The 21,230-nt window shown below is 36.9% G+C and overlaps 1 protein-coding gene across 1 annotated transcript in view; it reads right to left on the reverse strand.

The window, feature by feature from the left end:
- Positions 1 to 10,999: 10,999 nt before the first annotated feature.
- LOC140155514 (band 3 anion transport protein-like) overlaps positions 11,000 to 21,230 on the reverse strand; it is a 93,326-nt gene continuing 83,095 nt past the window's right edge. The window contains 8 exon segments of the mRNA XM_072178385.1: positions 11,000 to 11,657; positions 12,951 to 13,121; positions 14,256 to 14,425; positions 16,077 to 16,330; positions 17,911 to 18,077; positions 18,425 to 18,514; positions 19,794 to 20,153; positions 20,614 to 20,808. Coding sequence (XP_072034486.1) covers positions 11,592 to 11,657; positions 12,951 to 13,121; positions 14,256 to 14,425; positions 16,077 to 16,330; positions 17,911 to 18,077; positions 18,425 to 18,514; positions 19,794 to 20,153; positions 20,614 to 20,808 — 1,473 coding nt within the window. The 3' untranslated portion in view covers positions 11,000 to 11,591.

A 21,230-nucleotide genomic window follows, 5' to 3' on the forward strand; every position in this document is an offset into this window, starting at 1 on the left:
TCTGTAAAAATTGGAGAAGTGACTGCCAATAATATTTTGTAACTATCTTGCAAATTACAGCAACACAACTGATTTCATTTTCCTGTAAGTGCGAGTCAAAATTGGTCCATCGCCACAGTGCGTTTAATTGCCAGTGGCTGAGTTCAGCACTGCTCAAGAATGGCACAAAATATTCATGTCAATAATTTCAGGTGAAAAACGTGGCCTACTGAGCTGTAATTTGGCAGAGTTGTCAGTAATACCTCTATCATACCCTCTGTAAAAAGGAAAAAAATGAACAAGTAGATCTCGAGTTACAAATTAAATCACCAACTTCCCTTTGGAATTTTCATACTCCTTTTGAATCATGCTAAGAAGACACCTTTCTGAACATAAATGTGAAGTTTTGTGCTCATTCGATGTATTTTTCACCTGATTTCAACCCTAAACATTTTCTTATATTTAGGCCTATACCATCTACAACTTGCTGCTGGCTATACCTTGTTTAGAACTTTCAAAAGAAGTACCTGAATGTGCAACCATAACTGTTTCAAAATAGCCCGCGAAAGTCATGCAGGTGACTCCGAGGTCATGCATTGAATTGGTTTGAATGAAGAATACTACCGGAACCAGCACCTTTTGTTAGAAGTCACACATGAGCATGATGAGTGAAGTGGATAGCCTCTATTGTTGTGAATGAGTCAATGACCTTCAATGACACTTAAAGATTTTCTTTGCATACACCTGCTAATTGGTCATATTAAACCCAATAACATTGACATTTTTGGTTGTGAAAAAAAAAAGTTCACTTGGACTTAGTGCAATTTTGATTTTGTGCCATATCGGCCATCTTGGTGATTTTTGGCAAATGTTCTCTAAATGAATGATTTCAATGCCTCGGTTTGAAAAAATAATATAAGCCATTGACTAGTAAAGTGCCATTTCATAAGAAACCCTTTGATACTTTCACAATATGCTTGTTTCATGTTTGCATACATGTTAAAATAAAGAAATATATAAAGGTAAATATATGCTTATGCCAATTTTGCTCCCAATTGCTATTTTTGGACCTTGTCATTTTATTTCGTTCCAATGACCGGTCAGAATGGGAAACTTTCAAAATTCATAATTCGAAAAGTTTGACCGATTTGACCATTTAACCACCAAAATACTTCTGTTGATGAGTTCTATCCAGAAAACAATCTTTTGTAGCAATAAGGGCAACATGAAATTTTGATGGTTATCCCTACTTTTACAGATAATTACGGTGCCATGAAATCTTTTAGTCATCAGGGGCATATCTTCATGTTATTTTGGTCCGCTTCATATGACAGTATTTATTAAACAGATTTATGGAATAAAGCTTAAAATATGAACTTTATTCTGCAAAAACAAGAAGAAATAAAACAGGAATGATGTTTGTAACAATTGTGGGTTTTTAGTGGGTTCGGCCGTTGGACAAGTTTAAACTGTCATGTCAAACTTTCGTCAGGAGTAGCTCTGACTTCTTCAGGACAAAGTACCTAAGAATGAGACATGTAGGCCGCCCTTACCTACTGAAGGCTCTGAAAAGAGCCGTTTACTGAAGACTGTCTCTTCACTGAAGAGCCGTTCACTGAAGACTGCCTCAAATGATCATCTTTGATTGAATATCTTTGATTGAATATATTGAATATATTGCTAACTCTCCGCAGTTGTATCATCAGATAGGCGAGGTCTGCTTGTTTTCTGTTGACAAGGGACAGTCTTCAGTAAACGGCTCTTTTCAGAGCCACCAAACCTTCAAATTTTTGCAGATAGGTGAGGTATGCTTGTTCCCTGTTGACAAGGGAAGTCTTCAGTAAACGGCTCTTTTCAGAGAAACCTTCAAATTTTGCAGATAGGTGAGGTATATGGTTGTTCTCTGTTGACAAGGGACAGTCTTCAGTGAACGGCTCTTTTCAGAGCCATCAGGCAAGGGACAGCTTACATGTCTCATTCTTAGGTACTTTGTCTTGAAGAAGTCAAGAGCTACTCCTGGCGAAAGTTTGATAGTTCTAAACTTGTCCGAGGCGTACGGCGAACCCGCTAAAAACCCACTAATTGTTATGAATTCCTGTCGTAAAAGCTTATCCCACAGACATGACAATATGATGTTTATAATAATTATGCATCTCAATCTTCTCTCCTTTTCTTTCACTTCCTTCTTCTTTTCTGATCATCCTTTCCTTTTTGCTTTTCTCTACACTACCATCTTCATCATTGTCATCCACATCTTTATCATCTTGTGGTCACCCAGGGGGGGGGAGTCAGGTTTACAGACACAATCCAGATTTAATAGAAAAGGATACATTTACAAACAGACATAAAATCTTGGATAATATACTTTTATTCAAAACATTTTTGTGCATGCTCTGTGCACAAAATATAAACGCTTTATACATAATATGATTACTTCACAAAAAAAGCAAAGTTAATATAGGCACCATAAGGACATGTTTCCAGTATATAGTTTGTCTTAAAAACAAAAGTTTGGATGTTTCTCACATGGGAAATTAAATTGTAAAGTTGTAAAAAATGAAAATGTCCCAAAACTTCCCAAAACTTCAAAAGATGTTTTAGGAAATGGAAAGACATTTAGAGTAACTTTGTGCAACTTTGCACAATGAAAAATTTCATAAAATTTTAAAAGGCACATTTTTGTTTTTAAGGCAGGGGTGTGATTTAAACCTTGTGGAATATCCAGGAAATAGTAAAAAAATCCAGAAAAACAGCGTGAAATCAGGCATAAATACCCTAAAACAGGCTGAAAATCAATAAAATTGCATAAATTTTGGCCACAAAAAATCTGGAAAAATCCACACAAATCGCAGCCCTGTTAAGCAATTTGTCCATTACTTTGGGCAATACTGCATTTTTTGACATTTTTACTTGCAACAAAAAACATATACAAAACTTAGGGGCCAATCAATATTTATGCTGGGGCAGGGGGAGGGGTCACAACATTTTACTTTATCAATCGGAGGGAGGGGGTATTTTTTAGAGAACGGGGGTGGGGGGGGCAAAACCAAACATTTTGGTTTGTACAATTATGAATTCCCCATCCTACTTGCATAAATACTGACCAGTCCATTACTATACAGCCTATACTGATTTTTATAAGATTTTATATCAAGCTGCATCAAGACTATATTTACTAGCGATTTATCTCAATATTCACAATATATATAAAAATACCATTTAAGGTTCTTTTGTTTAGAACTGTATAGGGAACTTATATACATCCAATAGACCTAGATTATTTAATAATAGAGTTGAAATCATTGTAACACAAGTTATACAGAAAATACAATTATGTGTATATGCAGCAAAACAGTTATATATAAAATACAATGATATAATTGTTATGAATTCGGCAGACAGCCAACACCATATTACGCTTTTGGTAAATTCATGTTATGCATGAATGATTCTTGAATTAGCGAAGAACGGATTAAAGCTTTTTTGATCAAGAGGCAGCATATCAATTTTTTAACGGCGATAATCGTCAGCGGACTGCGCTACACCATTAGCTAATCCTGTATGCCACCATGTTTGCTTTTAAGGCTGATACAGAATAAAGAATTAAGGATGATACAGAATCAAGAATTTATCTTGCGTATCACGCTGAAAAATTGATATGCTGTCAGCTAAAAGCGCTTGATCTCTTGTTCTCTAATTCAAAATAATTCATGCATAACTGTAGCATGAATTTATCAAAAAGACAAATCTGGATTTGTCCGTCTGCCAAATTCACAACGATGCGTAATATAATATAGCAAAATTCTAAACATAAAATATATTCTAATTTACAATTTACACAGAGTCCTGATTTCATAAGAAACCCTGTTCAAGGGACAGTATACTGGCATTTCACAGAAATTTGGTGTTCACAACAGTTATTATAGACCACTTGACATGTGACGTCATTGCCTGGCAGTATGCGCACAAATTATGGCAATTTCCATTGTTCTGGAGTGTACGTACGCATTGTAGTTTGCTCAGGGCATGTGCATTTTAAATCGCCCACCACATTTCATATACCGGTAATACAAGAAAGCCATTGAACAGTGTAGCGGTTCGTTCAAGCATACCGATAGACCAGTCTCTTCCCTTTGTTGATAAACAATGATGTCAAGTGATCTATACTTCAACTGGTGCTGTTTATAGTACATTAGATTTACAGCACACAGTTTTCCAACACAGTGTTGAATGACCTTCAATGACCTATATACTGAGGTCATAACTGAAAAACGGATTAAAAATTTTCCAGATCAAAAATTTTCCTGATCAAAAATTTTCCTGATCAGAAATTTTCATCAGTAATTTTTTTCATTAGTAACTACTATTGCAATATACGATATTGCATAAAAACAACATCCCAAGTCTGCAACAACCGCTTAATTTTTATATACAACTCATTGTAATTTGCCGACAACAGTCACCTTTTGCCAACAAATTTAAGAATTGGGGGGGGGGGGTATCACCACATACCCCATCTAGGGATGCCCCTGCACTTCGCAGTGTTTTGTCAATCAGGTACCATAGGTAATACTGGTAGCAAGTCAATTCTCAGACTAGTAAAATGGTGTGCGCAGGTATTTTTGACTGAGGGGGAACACAATCCCGTTCCCACGAATGCCTGTTTCCAAAAAGGTTGACCCAATTTTTTTAGATGGTTTTTAAACCTTTTTAAAAAAGGGTGAAATGTTCCGCCTCAAACTGGCATGAACAGTGACCACTCCAGTTCCCCTGACTGCCCCCCTCCTGCACCCCCTTGCGCACACCACTGGTAAAATAGTAGGCTACATAGTTGTCTATGAACATTCATTTACACTATATGGCAGTAACTGCAGTCAATCATTATTTTAAACTGTTATCAATTCAGATACATGAAAATAATATTACGACTATATGTATCGATTGCACAGATCATTAAGTTAAAATTCTTTCCCTAATCGACTGTACTTAACAATTAGTAGTCTATGAACATTCATTTACACTATATGGCAGTAACTGCAGTCGATCATTTTTTTAAACTGTTGTCAATTCAGATACATGAAAATAATAATACGACTATATGTATCGATTGCACAGATCAATAAATTATAATTCTCTCCCTGATCGACTGTACTTAACAATAAACAGAACATGTACAAAGACAATAATAATCATAATAATAATAATAATCATGGAACACCTAGCCATATAATGTTGTTAACTTAAAGAGGAAGCCCTGCCAGATCAATTAGCACCTGTCAAATTCATAGATAACCTTTTCACTGATTAATTTGATAACCAGGCAGGTTTGGTTCACCCCAGAAGAACTGCTCTCGCAGGGCTTCCCCTTTAAAGGCATATTCAGTGATCCTAGCGTAACTAGTGTAAAAAAATAAAAATTGTTTATAAATTTCCTGTAAGTAAAGGATAATTCAATTAAATTGAAGGTATTTTTGAAATAAAAAATTTTGGCAAAAAACAAAGAAAACAGCAGTATATTGACAAAGTTGAAGCCCCATTGAAATACATGTAGCTAATTTCTCTACTTGAGTACAGAATTTACAGATTTGTGTAAAATGTCTTCTATTGTCTTTAATACACAGCTTTCAACTTAATCACTAGCAGGCTATGTTAGCACATCTATGACACTAACAAAGGTGCCAAAACTGATGATTTTACCATCCTCCCGTTTGGCAAATCACTGAATGGGCCTTTACCATCGAGTTCTATCCCAGCTGTGCATTAAAATCTATATACCTTAACTCAAAAAAAAAAAAAAATTAGCTGGAAGGTTAGCAAAACATAGATTTATAATAATGCTTTAACGGTGATAATAATAATAATAATAAATATACGGGTACAGCTGGTATTTTACTAAGCCAATACAGAGTTACCAGTTCTGGGAAAGCCCATGTATATGGACTCGCTAATATATTCACAATACATTCACACAAGTACTCAAAGAAATAACATATTCGTAATCAAAATACACTTTGGCATATAGGCCTATAGCTTTACGAATCAAGCCATAACATTGTATTGATGTTTCCTTAGCTTAGGCGATTAGAAAGCAACATAATTGCATGTGTAGTCCTGATTTTAAAGATCACAAGAAAACCCGAGACATTTGATATATTACCGATACAGGCAACAAAGATCGCAAGTAAACCTGAGACATTCGATACCACTGATATAGACATGAAAGATCACAAGTAAACCTGAGACAATTGCATACTACTGATACATGCAACAAAGATCCCGAGTAAACCCATATGAAGCTGAAGGCACCCATAGGCCAAAAGTTTTGGCTTCAATGTCTAACATCTACCCAAACAGGAGTTTTTATGGTTGACATCGTTATGAATTCGGCAGACGGCCAAATCAGGATTCGGCTTTTGGTAAATTCATGTTACGCATGCATTATTTTCGAATTGGAGAACAAGGGATCAATTTTTTAACAGTTATCATCGTTGACCGTACTGCGATGCACCACTAGCTAACCCTGTATGCCGCCCTCTTTTGATTACTTATTACGCTGTTATCATCTGATCTCCGTTAAAAAATTGATATGCTGCCTTCTATTTTGCAAAGCATTGATAACTTGTTCTCTAATTCAAAAATAATGTGTAACATGAATTTACCAAGAGCCGAATCCAGATTCTGCTGTCTGCCAAATTCATGAATCCGAATCCGGCTGTCTGCCGATTTCATAACGACATGACCAATATTGAATCTCCCCTGTAGCACGCAGCAATCAGCACATCAATAAAGTATTTTAAATGTTGCAAAAAATGTACAAATCATAAAATCAAGAAAGCAATATTATTAAATTCTGTTCTTGGCGTACAATGCATATAATATAACGTCGTCAAACTGACCTAATAACTAGGTATATGCAGTATCTTTATACAGCGTGCCATGCTTGGCCACTATAAATACAAAAAAAATCCGTAAAATCTAGAAACACTTGATGGACTCAGATTCAAAATGTGATACAACCAATGACTGCCTTGTGTATCTTTTGCAGTAACTCCATTTTGGCCATTCTGAGAAAAATGAGTTTAAAGATAGTGGTCCACATTTACTTATGTAGTTAAGTCTATGTTTCACTGGCCATCATGACTTATGCTGGTTTCATACTTTCCTGCCGCTTGCCGCTTTGAAGATGATTTTGCTTCACTGTGCAGTCGCACCAGAAACACCATCGGCAAGCCAATATATCGATCACTCCACCGCTTTGCCCAAGTGGCATCACCGCTGGAAGTTGAATTCAAGTCAACTTGGAGTGGTGCCGCTGGGACATATAAGAACAAAATACGATTTGGGAGCGGTGCTTAGCGGCAACAGTGGCTTTCAGAGTCGTGCTGCTGCCGCTCTGCTTGCAGACAAGTGCAAACGACATGATGAAGCATCATGCCCCTCAGCGGCAAGCGGTAGAAAGTATGAGACTAGCATTAGGCAAAAAGCTAAATTCGGCTGAAAGTGAGTTAGGTATTAATTTATTGTAGCAGCGTGACGTAATGCTGTAGTAAATAGCTGCCATCCAACGGACAGTGTCCATTCAAACAAGAAATATGTACATACAGTAAAAAATATAAAATAAAACTATATCAATTATAAATTATTAATTAAAACAACATAAGGCAGTGCACAGCATTTGTAGCATTCGGCTATTGAAGTTGAAATACATACACCCCCTGTGGAAGAAATTACTTTAATCTCCACATAGTGGGGTGTGTAGATTTCAAATGGAGTCACCAATTCTGGTAAACCCATTTGAAATCTACACTCCCTGTGTGGGAGAATAAGTTCATGTTTTCAATATAGAGTGTGTATGGATTTCAACTGCAATAGCCCAGTTTGTACCTGAACTTTTCTAATTCAATCTGGCCCACTCTGGGCACTACCTGTCAATCTAACATTGCCTCTGATTGGTCAATTACATGAGATCTTCACTTTAATCACCAATCAGAATGGAGTTTTGCAAATATTTCACCCCAATTTTTTGTGTGGTGAAATTATTCTAACAATGTTGCTCATTGGTCCAATTGATAATGAAAACTTCTTTTTTGACCAATCGGCAGGTAGTTCTCATGAGGTTAAGGCGAATGGGATGACAGCAGCCATACTTTATTTTAGATTTAGCCATGTAAATAAAAACCTGCTGTAAATAAAAACCTGCTGTATATTTCTTAATATTAATATAACACATTGATTTTATACGACCTGAGTCAAGGAAGCCAGTTATCGTATTTATATTTGCATAGTGGTTCTTGAGTTAAGGCCAATAATATATCAAAAAACAAAAAAAATTGGGGTCTCTTCCCCTTCCCAAAAAATCATACATATTGGGACAGACATGAAGCCCCTTATATCAAGTCCTGGGTTCTCCTTTATATAGTTCCTCTTGTGCGTCAGCTTTATTTATCTCAATATTTGAGCGCAAACATCACTAGGTCATACCTCCCTCAGACCCGTCTGCACAGAAGCAAATAACTTAGACATAAATATGAGGCAATAAAGCCTAATACCTGACACTCTGAAAATAGAGTACTGTACATGTACTCCTTAACTCTTGTAGTTTGTTCGGTTTATTATTGGCGTAAAAATGAGATTCATAATGTCGTATTAATTGATATAGAATGCAGTTGGATACGGCACTTATGCTGGTTGAACACTGTGTAATGTGTGATTGGTGCACAGTTATAAAAATGTACATGAATTTATGTGAGCGTGAGTTAGGACTAACTTGATATGCGCAGTAACAAAAACCAATCATTTTCGCCAATTATAAACCCGACAAACTATTCGCCCTTTGCACGGATCCGCCATCTTGCTACCAAAACGAGGTTCTCCCTGCAAACACATGTGCTAGGAACCTGAGACGAATATAGGTATAAGGCTTTTGCAAAGCGTACACAGTAATTAACGGATACGTTTGACAGGCGTACGCACACATAGTAAGCACTTTACGGGTAGAACCTCATTTTGAGATGACTGTGCGATCGGCGAATAGGTTCACAAACTTGAGTACTGACAATCTTATCTGCAGCTTCACTCTAACCCAAAGCAGGATATTACACCTTCACATTGATGCATCATTTCAGAGTCTTAACCCCCTGAGCACTATCTGACATTGCCTCCGATTGGTCAATTACACGATATCTTCATTTTAATCACCAATCAGAATGGAGCTTTGCAAATAATTCACCCCATTTTTTTTTGCGTGGTGAAATTATTCTAACATTGTTGCTGATTGGTCCATATGATATTGAAAACTTTTTTTGGCCAATCGGCAGGTAGTTCTCATGGGGTTCAGGTTTGAGATAAATCTGCCAAGATGACTGACTCTGTTGAATGTTCTGGGAGCACAGAATAACAAGGTTCCCCATTATGCTTAAGTCTCATGGGGTACTCAGTACATACAAATGACCATACAGAGATAGGCCGCAAACACTGGTCTTATTTTCCACCATATGATATATGGATGGGTCGTTTTTTCAAAAATTTCTCAATTTTCCCCGAAAAATAGCCCCATATTGCCTAACTGCAGCCAAAATGTTTAAAATTTGCCAAGAATTTTGGCAATTTCCATCAAATTTGGCCAAAATATTTGACTTATAGTATCACCATGGCTTGAAAAATTGAAATACAGGCATAAGAATGTGTTTCTTGAAAATAACCAGAAAAAGCATGGGAAAGGCCTAAAAACCGGATGAAAAAAAACCCACATAAATTTGGACAACAAAATAGCCTGAATTCAAACTACAATCTGAAAATTCTCATGCCTGGATACATGGATGGGTCCACTTTCCACTTGAGTACCCCCACCCCAGGGATTTGAGTACTCCCACCCTGGGGATTTTGCACCCCCACCGCGGGGATTTCACACAATTTCACCAATGCATCATGGGAAGGCATGAATTTCTGCTGTAATTGGGCTATTCCATTTGAAATCCATACACCCACTATTGAATACAAGACCTTAATCATCCACACAGGGGGTATAGATTTTAAATGGAGTCACTCATTTCAAGTAACCCTATTTGAAATTCACACTCCCTTTGTGGAAGATTAAGGTCATGTCTTCCATAGAGGGTGTATGGTTTTCATTGGAATAACCCATTTTTGAGCAGATGACACTGACTGGGTGACTCCATTTGAAATTCACACTCCCTGTGTGGAAGATTAAAGTCAGGTCTTTCATAGGGGTGTGCATTTCAATTTCAATTGGAATAACCCATTTTTGAGCAGACGACACTGAATATGTGACTCCATTTGAAATTCACACTCCCTGTGTGGAAGATTAATGTCATGTCTTCCATAGGGAGTGTACATGGATTTCAACTGGAATACCTCACCATCTATGTTCAACTTTGCATTGATTTACGTCAAGTACTTCAAACAATTTGTATAAAATGTAGCAGAGTTACACTTTAAAGAGTTGTTCAGGATAAACAAAAAATAAAATATCTTTACAATTTCCTTTATACTCAATGGCAAGATCAGTCCCTATTTGAAACCAATAAAGTACTATATATACTATATAATTGAGTTAATTTGTAAAACAAGGAGATTAGTCAATTATGTGGTGTGTAAAATGTGTCCCCGCCAAAAGGGGGCCCCGGGAAGGGGGCAATTTCTGACCCACAATGCTGGACCTTGTGGCTTGCAGAAATATTAGGGGGACACCCTGAATACCCCTTAAAGTGGCTTGTGTGGTTCTTTAAAACAAAATAAAAATCCATCAAAGCATGTCGAAAAAATTAACAAAAGAACCCAAAGGTTAAAACCAAGAGTTAACATATTGTGCACACTCACCCCTCCCCCCCCTCTCCAATAGTGGAGCCTTTTTTTATAGTCCCCTTTTCAAACCTTTTTTGGCAGGGACAAAAATACACACAGCACCTTTGATAGAAGTAAGATTAAATCTTTCAAGCACAGGAGCATTTTTGCTTCTGCACTGTTCTCTGCCCATACAAACTTACACATTACTTAATCAGTAATTGTTAGTTAATTTCTATGCAGAATCAATGTTTTGTGAATTGTGATAGACGGCAGATAGTTTAACATATGTAAACCCTGCATAATTCGGCAGTCTCTTTTGGCAGTCATGTTGGATGAGCGCAACAAGTGTCAACATTGGAAGACTTGATGATACAGTGGACATAAATCAGCTTGGATTTAACACAGCTGATTGGTAAGCAAGTATGACCAAGTTGCTGACCTGTAGCATTTAGACTGGCATATGCATAAGCTTCTTGAAAACCCTGCATAATTCAGCAGTCTCTTTTGGCAGTCATGTTGGATGTGCGCAAGAAGTGTCAACACACAACGATACACTGGACATGCATCAACCTGATTTAACACAGCTGATTGTTAAGCAAGTATGACCAAGTTGCTGTCCTGTAGCATTTAGACTGGCATATGCATGAGCTTCTTGAAAACCCTGCATAATTCAGCAGTCTCTTTTGGCAGTCATGTTGGATGTGAGCAAGAAGTGTCAACACTGGACGATACACTGGACATGTATCAACCTGATTTAACACAGCTGATTGTTAAGCAAGTATGACCAAGTTGCTGACTTGTAGCATTTAGACTGGCATATGAGCTTCTTGAAATTCGTTTTCATCGTCATCCTCGCCCTCATGGCTATCGAGCTGTTAAAAAATAAAGCAAATGAGAATACATATTTTAACCATGTGATAAGAAAACGTTTACATTTACACAAATATACAAGAACTTTTCAGGATGGTATATCAAAAGATTTGTTATTTGTTTAAAAAGAGGGCTATGATGCACATCGTCATCATCCCTATATCTTTGTGTCAAAAATTACTGTGATAGTACAGCGAATCGTCTCGTTTTTCAACAGCTACGCATGGCGATTTTGTTCGAGATAGGCTGAGCGACTCAGGCTAAGCATACATGACTATCATATGAGATACCACAGAGTTTCTATATTCTACACATTATTACGATTTGTGCATGCTCTAGTACCCCATATGATGTTTCTATTACAAGAAAAATTGATTTGTTTTCAGGTAAAACAAGGGTTTTGTTTCCAGTACACTAACTCGAAAAGCAATACACTAATTAGCGGGCCTTGCAGCTTGCTGTGGATATCTTTTTACTGCATTTTATAAGTAAAGATTTTGAAATCCAAAGTAATAATTGTGATATATTTAATTTTGAGAATTACAATTATACTTTATAGGTATAAAGGAACACGTTTAGCCCATTCAGTTAAGTTCCAGGTGCAAGTCCTATAAACTTTCTTTATCTGTGTCAATAATAGAATATTGATTTCAACGGAGTATAGAGCTGTATGGAAAAAATATTTATAATACAGGGTGTTGACACTGTGTGATGTTGATGTCATAAAACAGAGAACATTTCTTGAACTTGTAGTGCTAATTTTGGATATACAATAACAACATTTTGATATGTTCCACTAGGTTGTGAATACATAGTTTAAACCATTGTGGGTTAAAACTTTAATTTGATGTCCAACAAACTTAACATTAGTGCCCTTTCCTGGCTATTGTGTTACAGACAAGTTGAACATACTTGCATACTTCCGGGGCTATCCATAAATATTAGTTTATAGACAGGGACTGTGTTTCTTCTTGTATCTTAAATTAAAAACTTGTGGTCCTGGAATTGATGTCCTAAACAATGAGTTATATGAGTAAGTCTTATAAAACCCAACGTTGCAAAACTGTCATATAAATCTATAGGATTTAGATGTTAGAGTTATAATGGATTTAAAATTATGATGCGTTAAAGGATGTTGCGCTGTAAATGTTATGATATCAGCATTCAAATTTTAAAAAAAATGTTGGTTGTTCGAAAATATACTTTTGGTCGTCAACCCCTGGAACCCCAAGCACAACTTTAGCATACACCAACTGCTCACTCATTGGTGAAACATCCCAATCAAGTTAACTTACCGCTGAGAGTTCCTTCTTTGTAAACACCCTGTTTAGTAGCAAGCGTGCGGGTACAAGTAACATCAGAAAAAATGGGAAGGACAGAGCAGCTTTAGTTGACTTGACGACACCGAGTATGCCCACACATGACAGCTGTATTAGCGTATAAATGTGCATACGCCATGTCCGAACCTGAGAGGGGGAAAAAGAGAAAAAAATGTAAAATTGTAATGATTCAAAGATATTATTTCTGTACAAATCGCAGAAGTGTCATTTTGAAAATTTCTTTTAAGAAAATCAACTATATATTTATATATGTTCCCTTAGTAAGTTAGTTTATTTAGAAATAAATATGAGAAATTTTGATTGTATGGCCAGTATTTAAATGACATTACAACAATTTTATGACCCCCATAATTTTTGTGTACAAATTTTAAAAACTCAAATATGTGGAACCACTTTCTGAACAAAATGGCAGGTCTTTAAAAAAAAAAAAAAAAAAAAATTGTTATGTTGGCGTAACAGGCTGATCGAAAATAGGGTAGGAAGGTCGGGATTTCTTTTTTAAAATTTTTTAGGAACTGTTTTGAACAATGTTGAACGAGTTAAAACATTCCTTTTTAGCACGACAAACGCATCCTTCGCAACTTCACCATCTTCCTCTCTTTGTACTTCTTCAAAACTGCATACCACTGTAACCAGATGTCAAGGTCCTGGAAGGTTTGCATTGGCTCGATCAATTGCATGTCTCGATATCCGCGAGTCAAATTATCACTCGCTGCCTGGACTCTTTGCATGATATATATGTGTTGGAATTCATCACACAGTTTCTGCGTAAAGTCCCCGACCAAAACGTGTAATTCCACCCTTCTAATCGATTGGAATATTGTTTTTGAACCAGATTTACCAAACACTGAAAGCCGCCAGAGTATAAGTAGTCGGAGGCTGCCATGACGAACACTGGTTTGGTACTTCTGGGTTGAGTAGAATTCTGTTTTTTTCAGAGGAGCACCATCGTATTTTTGGCGAAAAAAAAAAGTTTTTGCTTGTTTTAGGGTCGGTCAATCGTTTTTTTATTATTTTTTTTTCAACAACAAAAAAATAAGTGTAGGGCCTAATAATAGGGTCGGTCGGGTTATGCCAACATAACATTTTTTTTTGCCTAAGTCATCGTTATTTATTAAATGTTTTGTTCCCCTTTTCTATTGATTTCTAACATATCAATCAAGTTATCGCCATTCTGTCAATCAAGTTATCGCCATTCTGTCAATCAAGTTATCGCCATTCTGTCAATCAAGTTATCGCCATTCTGTACAGCAAACTTACCCCTCTGACATATTGAGCCTCTGAATGATGTTTGGAAGGCATGGCCAGAAGAAAGCATCTCTCTACCATCTGTATTCCATTTAACGAACTTACTCCCATGTAAAGGAACACGCCAAATAATACGGACACTGGAACTTGATTTAGCAGTGGAGCAAATAGAATGCATACACCTGAAGCAAAACAAACACAGATAATATTTTTTAAGTTACTATACTCATTGACACTGGGATTTTGAGGTAATTTTGTGCCCAGGTACCTTATGTAATTTATGGAAGTTTTACCAGGAATCAGTGTGATATTTGCACTTAACCCCATGAGAACTACCTGCTGATTGACCAAAATGAATATTGTGTCCAATTTTGAACCAATCAAGGAGGCTATTAATAAGATCATCTGCAAATGCAAGTTTGACCATAAATAGTTTAAAGCCTAGTCATAATTGGCAATTGCAACAAGCATTTCAAGTTATCAACCAATCAGAAATGCTTTTAGATGACCAGTAGTGTCCAGGAGGTTAAAGTTGTCTTCAAACAGTTATGTGTGTGTGTGTGCAGCAATGACATTTATTGAAAATATATACCTAACAATATTTAACATAAACAATTAAGTTAAACAACAGCTGTGCTTGACTTTCAACTCTGGCCTCTTGTAATTGGATTCTGTGGCTAGGGACCAAGTTTATCAACTCATTGGTGCCATTCAACTTTTCATGCAAACTTTTTACACAAACTAGGCTGCGGCAAAGCTTGTAAATATATGTAATAATGGACATCGGGTAACCTGCACCAGAAATTCCAACCCGGGTACCTTAGGGATGGGCAGCTCACCTTAGGGATGGGCAGTTCACCTTAGGGATGGGCAGCTCACCGAGAATGAGAGCCTGACCAAATATTCCAGGCAATTTTGTTAAGGCCTACTTTTTCTAGGAAATGCACTGGTGTGTGACAGAGAAGTGCCTTCCAGTTTCTGTCTTTCTGTGCGACAGAAATATAGACAAAATTAGAGGTCTATTTGTGATGGGCTCTAAAGATTGATTTATTCAAGGAATAAATATAGAGACCAGTAGTAGAGATCAGATCAGATCATAATTTAAAATTATTCTAAACTTTTTTCCAGGAATTTTTTTCCAATTGTGACCTGCTACCACGAAATCAGCGCAAAGTCGCAAGGTTAGTCACTTAATAAGCCTTGGTTACTGCGTTGGTGTTCACTCACCTGTTAAAGCCACTAAGTATGTCTGTATGTCCTTTGTGGATGGGGGCACAATAGGCCATTCACGAAGGATAATACTACTGGCTTGTACAGGTGGCGGCAAACAAAGAACATCAACTTAGTCAGACCAAATATCTAGAAACTACCAACTCAACAAAATGAGTATAAAGTCGCGTCGACTTTACGCTGATTTTGTGGTAGCAGGTCACAATTAAAAAAAAAAAAAAAATTGTTGTGTTGCCCTCAACCGTCCGGTCCTAAATCCTGAAAAATCAGGGTGTGAATTTTTTTTTTTTTTTTTTTTGGAATGATGATTTTTACAGATTTGTTCAAAAAATCAATGTTTTTCACTTAAAATTAATATTATATTGAAAGACTAGTCTTTAATTGATGTCTAACAGGTATCCAGAAGTCAAAATTGACAAATGTCCACTAATTGAAGAAGCATTATTTAATATTTGAGGGGATTTTTTAAAATCAGATGGTTAAAAAAAAAAAAAAAAAAAAAGAAATCCGACCGCCTCAACCCAACTTTCCCATTTTTCCACTTGAGGGCAACACAACAATTTTTTTTTTTTTGGCCTTATTAGGAATGTATTATGTACTTACCCACAAGCATATTTACGACAAGCGCCGTTACTCTCTGCTCCCTCACTCTCAACAGTCGAGGCTTTTCTCCTGGAGCGTGGCTTTTACTCCACACACACAGACTATGTAAATGTGTGACTGACCTCACTGTGGCAGCCCACACCCACGGTAGGCCTAAGAGTCCGTTAAGAGCCGCTAGCCCTCCTAATAACAGAAGATCCAGATGAAATCCAGACCCTTTTTTCATTTTGTTCTTTGGGTTATCCACAATCAATCTAAAGAAAAAGAAAAAAAACAGACATTTTGAACACATTCAATTTCTTTATTTTTGGAGGGGGGGGCACAAATTTGGGGGGGCACAAAATTACTGTAATTGACAAAAAATGGACTATTCCATTTAGAATACACACAACCCCTGTGGAAGATTTTGGAAATATCTTCCACAGGGGGCGCATGGATTCCAAATGGAATGAGCACATTAGGCAAGTCCATTCAAAATTCACCCTTCCTCTGTGGAAGATCCAGGTTGAATCGTTCTCAGAGGGTGTATGAAATTCAAATGGAGCTGCCCAATGTGTTCATTCCATTCGAATTCATACTCCCCCTGTAGAAGATATACCCAAAATCTTCCACAGGGGTTGTGTGTATTTTAGATGGAACAGCCCAATGCTTACAATATCTGATATTTTGGCATGCCAAATCTATTGAAGATATGCTGCATGCCGTTAGTAATGCAAATTGTTGCTACATCTTTATTCACAAAAATTATATAATCAAAAACCTGTTAAAATTCTAAGAACTTCAAATCACAGTTTAGACAATTTTTATCTTTCTTATTTTTGACATGATCTTACAATTCTGATTCACTCAAGAGATCAAAGATTGAACAGTTCAAAATGTGAGAAACATCATTCAGACGTGTGATTCAAAGCTTGTGAAATATCCTGAAAGTAGTAGAAAATCCTGAAAAACAGTGTGAAATACCCCCCCCCAAAAAAAATATCCTAAATCAGGAAAAATCCTGAAGAATCACACCCCTGGTCATAGCTGCCCTGTGTTTTTTTAATCAACAGCTATTCTAATTTGCACTTTTCTTTTCATTAATGGTTACATTGTGAAGTACCATATGTGACTCCTCGCCACAACTGAGCCCGGATGTCGCCAATCATCATTTTTGAGATATTCAACCAAAATATTCTGCTTGAAATTAGCTTTAAAATGATGTATATCATGTCTATAGTACTTGACATTTAAGTAGTGAAAATCAATAAAACAGTCAATAAATCCTTTCTTTCCTATTGTTTATTGTTAAGTTCGATGGAGCATATCTCAATAGTGGCACTGGTGACATCCGGGCTCAGTTGTGGCGAGGAGTCACATATAGCTGTGGTGTTAGTTGAATATTTTAGGAAAATATTTTCCCAACATGGGCTAACTAAACTGTATTTTCACTTACAAGGGTGACAATTTTTTTCAGGTCTTGTCACAATTTTGCCATTTTAATTTTTCACAACGACTTGACCTTTTGAGGTCATGTAATAGACTTTCATACCAGTCGTTTTGGTTATCCTAACTAAAGTTTGCCCTTTGAAAAGCTAACTTTGACGTTTGCGATGCAAAAATTCTAGCCACCAGCTACCATCAGTTTTGTGGCAGTTCCCATTTTATTTTCAGATTGTGTGGTTGAGGGGTGCCTGAAAACTGTATGGATGGTGACAAGCGGCACTAGCTTAGCTGCCTTGTAACATGCGCAGTTGTAGACACTGAAGGATACGCAAAAATACGCAAGGCAGCTTTTTGGACATGTCGCATCTGAACTCTTTAATACCGCCATCCACTCAAACCAGATACCTACCCATCAATTAAGGTTTCCATATACAAGAGAATAAATGCTAGAAATCCTGGAATTGCTGCCGCAAAAATCCAGATGACTTCCAGTGAGTTATCTGTGCCAAGCGGGTTGACTAGCCATCCTCTTTTACAACTGTCTGTTGGCTGAAATCCATCAGGAATGTAGATTTTCTTAACAGAAAATAAACAAAACAAAATTCTTAGTCAATGGACGTGTCTAGTTTGTAAGCACAAAATCTAATTGGAAGACCGCACAATTTTGGGTATCGTCTATCAGGCTGTAAACAACCCTACCTCATCACTGGTTTTACTGTTGTGTCAGTTTGGTAACTGCTTGGTTACTGACATGTGTTTAGAGTAGAGTATTGAAGTAAACCTGTGCGTAATTTTTCTTCATTTTGATGGACAAGATTTTAAGATATGACCTTGTGAAAAATTGTAAGTTTCTTTTTGAGCTCAGTTTAGAAATTCAATACTATTCCACTGTCACAAAAACCCAGCCATCACCATTATCTTACCTCCGTGTAGACTGTGTCAATAACCAGATCAACGCCCACCATCACCATTATCGCAATAGAAGTACCAAAATCACCTATCATTTGCCGTCCCTGAAAAACAAGCAAACATGAGTTATTAACCACAAAATATGAAATTTTATTATTCAAATCACATATTTGCTGTTAAAACATTTTGCCTAACTTTTCCACCAAATGATCATGAGTACAAATTATTTTGCCTAACTTTTCCACCAAATGATGATAGAGGATATAATTTATCCCCAGTATCGTCTGCTCAGGATTGTATGTTAACCCTCTCAGCATGGGTGTCGACTGAAGACGACAGATTCCCTATACATGACCTTATACTGTGATGGGTAAATCAGAAATGCTTATCACAAGTAAAAATTTGCTTGAGTTGAACAGATTCCAAGACCAGTAAACTTCTCACACACCAGCTATTTTATCAAGTAAGTTTCTTGGGTGGTCTACCACTGTGAACAAGTTGTGTCTGAGTATAAATCCTTTACAAATTGTGACCTGCTACCATAAACAGTCAAAATTAATAGGTAAATTTTCACGGGAAAATTTTCTGGACATGTGACACTCATGGGCGCAGACATATTAGCATTATGGAATGTGACCCCGAGCACAGTGGATAGTCTACCAATGTATTTGAATAGGAAGAATTCCTCATTTGATGCAAAATAAGTTACTTGTCACAAGTTAATAATGTTATGGTAAAAGTTTCCGTAGATAGATGTTTTTTTCCGTAGGTAGATATTTTTGAAATTACGTTTTGATGATATTGTGAAGAAATTAAGCTTACATAACATTCAATAAATTTGCAATGCGCAAATTTCTATCGAAATTGTGGCCAAAAATACTATTCCAATTCAAAATTACAAAGACTTAAATAGCGAGGTCACCGCCGGGGGGTCAGAGATCAGGCTCGAGGTTACACTCACATTGATACGCATTGGTCACATGTCCAGAAAATTTTCCCGTGAAAATTTACCTATTAATGTTGACTGACAAAATGAGCGTAAAGTCGCAAGTTGGTTGTTTTGAGACATCCTGGCTGCTGCATTGGTGTTCTTTGTTTCACATGCATGGAAGATATTGGAAATATCTTCCACAGGGGGAGTATGTTTTCAAATATAATTGGTCAGGGTTAATCATTAACCCATACTCCCCCTGTATTATGGCTTTACTTATATCTTCCACAACTGGTGTTAGTATTTCAAATGGAAGTTACCCAATTGTCTATTCTATTCTATTCTATTCGAAACTCATACTCCCTCTTTGGAAGACTTTAGCTAAATCTTCCACAGGGGTAGTGTGCATTGTAAATGGAAATGCCAATTTCTTTAATTCTCACGGCACTCACCTTTTTCCCAAAGAACTTGCTCCTTTTCAGCACTTTGAAGAGCCAGGCCAAGATGAAGGTACCCATCATTAGTATAGTAGACAACAGAGCTGTATTGGGTTGATATTTTAGCGGCTTGGGAATGGCGGTACATTTCGTCTTCTCATATACAGCCTCTGTGGACTTGCCAGGCTCGGTAACTGGTACAACATCGAACATGACACTTGTTACAGTTTCCACCACAGTTTCTAACACCGTCACTTCCTCCCATTCTGTTGCGTTGGGATACCAGGAATCTGTTGCGTTGGGATACCATGAATCCGTAGTGTACGGGTATTTGCTGTAGCAGTAGTCCTCTTTGAGTGGATGATAGACATATATCTGTGGACAACATACAAGATGATAATTTAGTAATGATTTTGGTATATTGTAAATATGTAGTAACTAATAGGTTCTAGTTTCAGTTTCAAATTACTACGGACAAGACTGTGGCATCAAAATGCAACCAAAACACATCATAAAAAAGTAATTACCCCCTTTATTAGACATAGACTTCAACATCAACATAAGGGTCTGTATGCACAAACCAAGTTAGACCAGGTCTAACTTTAGACCTGGTTTAACTATGGAGGTTAGACTTACGGAGGGCTCCCTTTAATCTTTTCTTTTCCTCCTTTACTACTAGCAAAGTCCAAAAATTCATGAAGGTCATGTCTTCCACAGGGTGTGTGGATTTAAACTGGAATAGCGCATTTTGGTAAGAGTTTCTTGTATCACTTGTCCACCCCCCCCAATGTATTACTTGTCCAACCCCCCTTCCCCCACATTAAATTATGCTCACCTTGTATAATTTCTTGAAGACTTCTTTCAAAAACAGCGTCGCGATCAAGAAGCTAAATATCTCCTCCGTAAACCGTGTGAAATATCGGACGAGAACACTCGCTTCTACCGCCACCGTCAGTATGGTGATTAGAAATATCCACATGCCGACCCAGAACCGAAAAGGCAAGTAGTCTATTCCATAGGATTTACAAAACTACAAGAAGAAAACAATATTGTGCAGCAAGTATTAATGCTCTGTGTGCTAGCCATAGGCTTCAACATAAAAAGTTTCAAGTTTTGAGATATTCTCTCAAGATATCAAGAGCTATTGTAAGAACCACTGAACCAATACTAGGCTTGTTTGTACTCATTTTAATGCATTTTTCATGCCAATTCCGAATATGGTCATGTAAATGTACAATTCTTACATTATTGAATTTTCGAATTTTTTTTAAAACTTTTCATCAGCAGTCTGCTCACTTTTTTCTAAAATTGTGGTGTGCCAAATATGAAATATTTTCAATCATGATCTCAAAAATGTTGGTCCGCCAATGCATTTTTTTCTCAAAACAAATGGCCTGACGTTTAGCAGAAATACATGAGTCTTTAAAGAGCGTGGCAATCAGTTTGCGTCAA

The sequence above is a fragment of the Amphiura filiformis genome, chromosome 6 (assembly GCF_039555335.1).
Source record: "Amphiura filiformis chromosome 6, Afil_fr2py, whole genome shotgun sequence".
Classification (NCBI taxonomy): Eukaryota; Metazoa; Echinodermata; class Ophiuroidea; order Amphilepidida; family Amphiuridae; genus Amphiura; species Amphiura filiformis.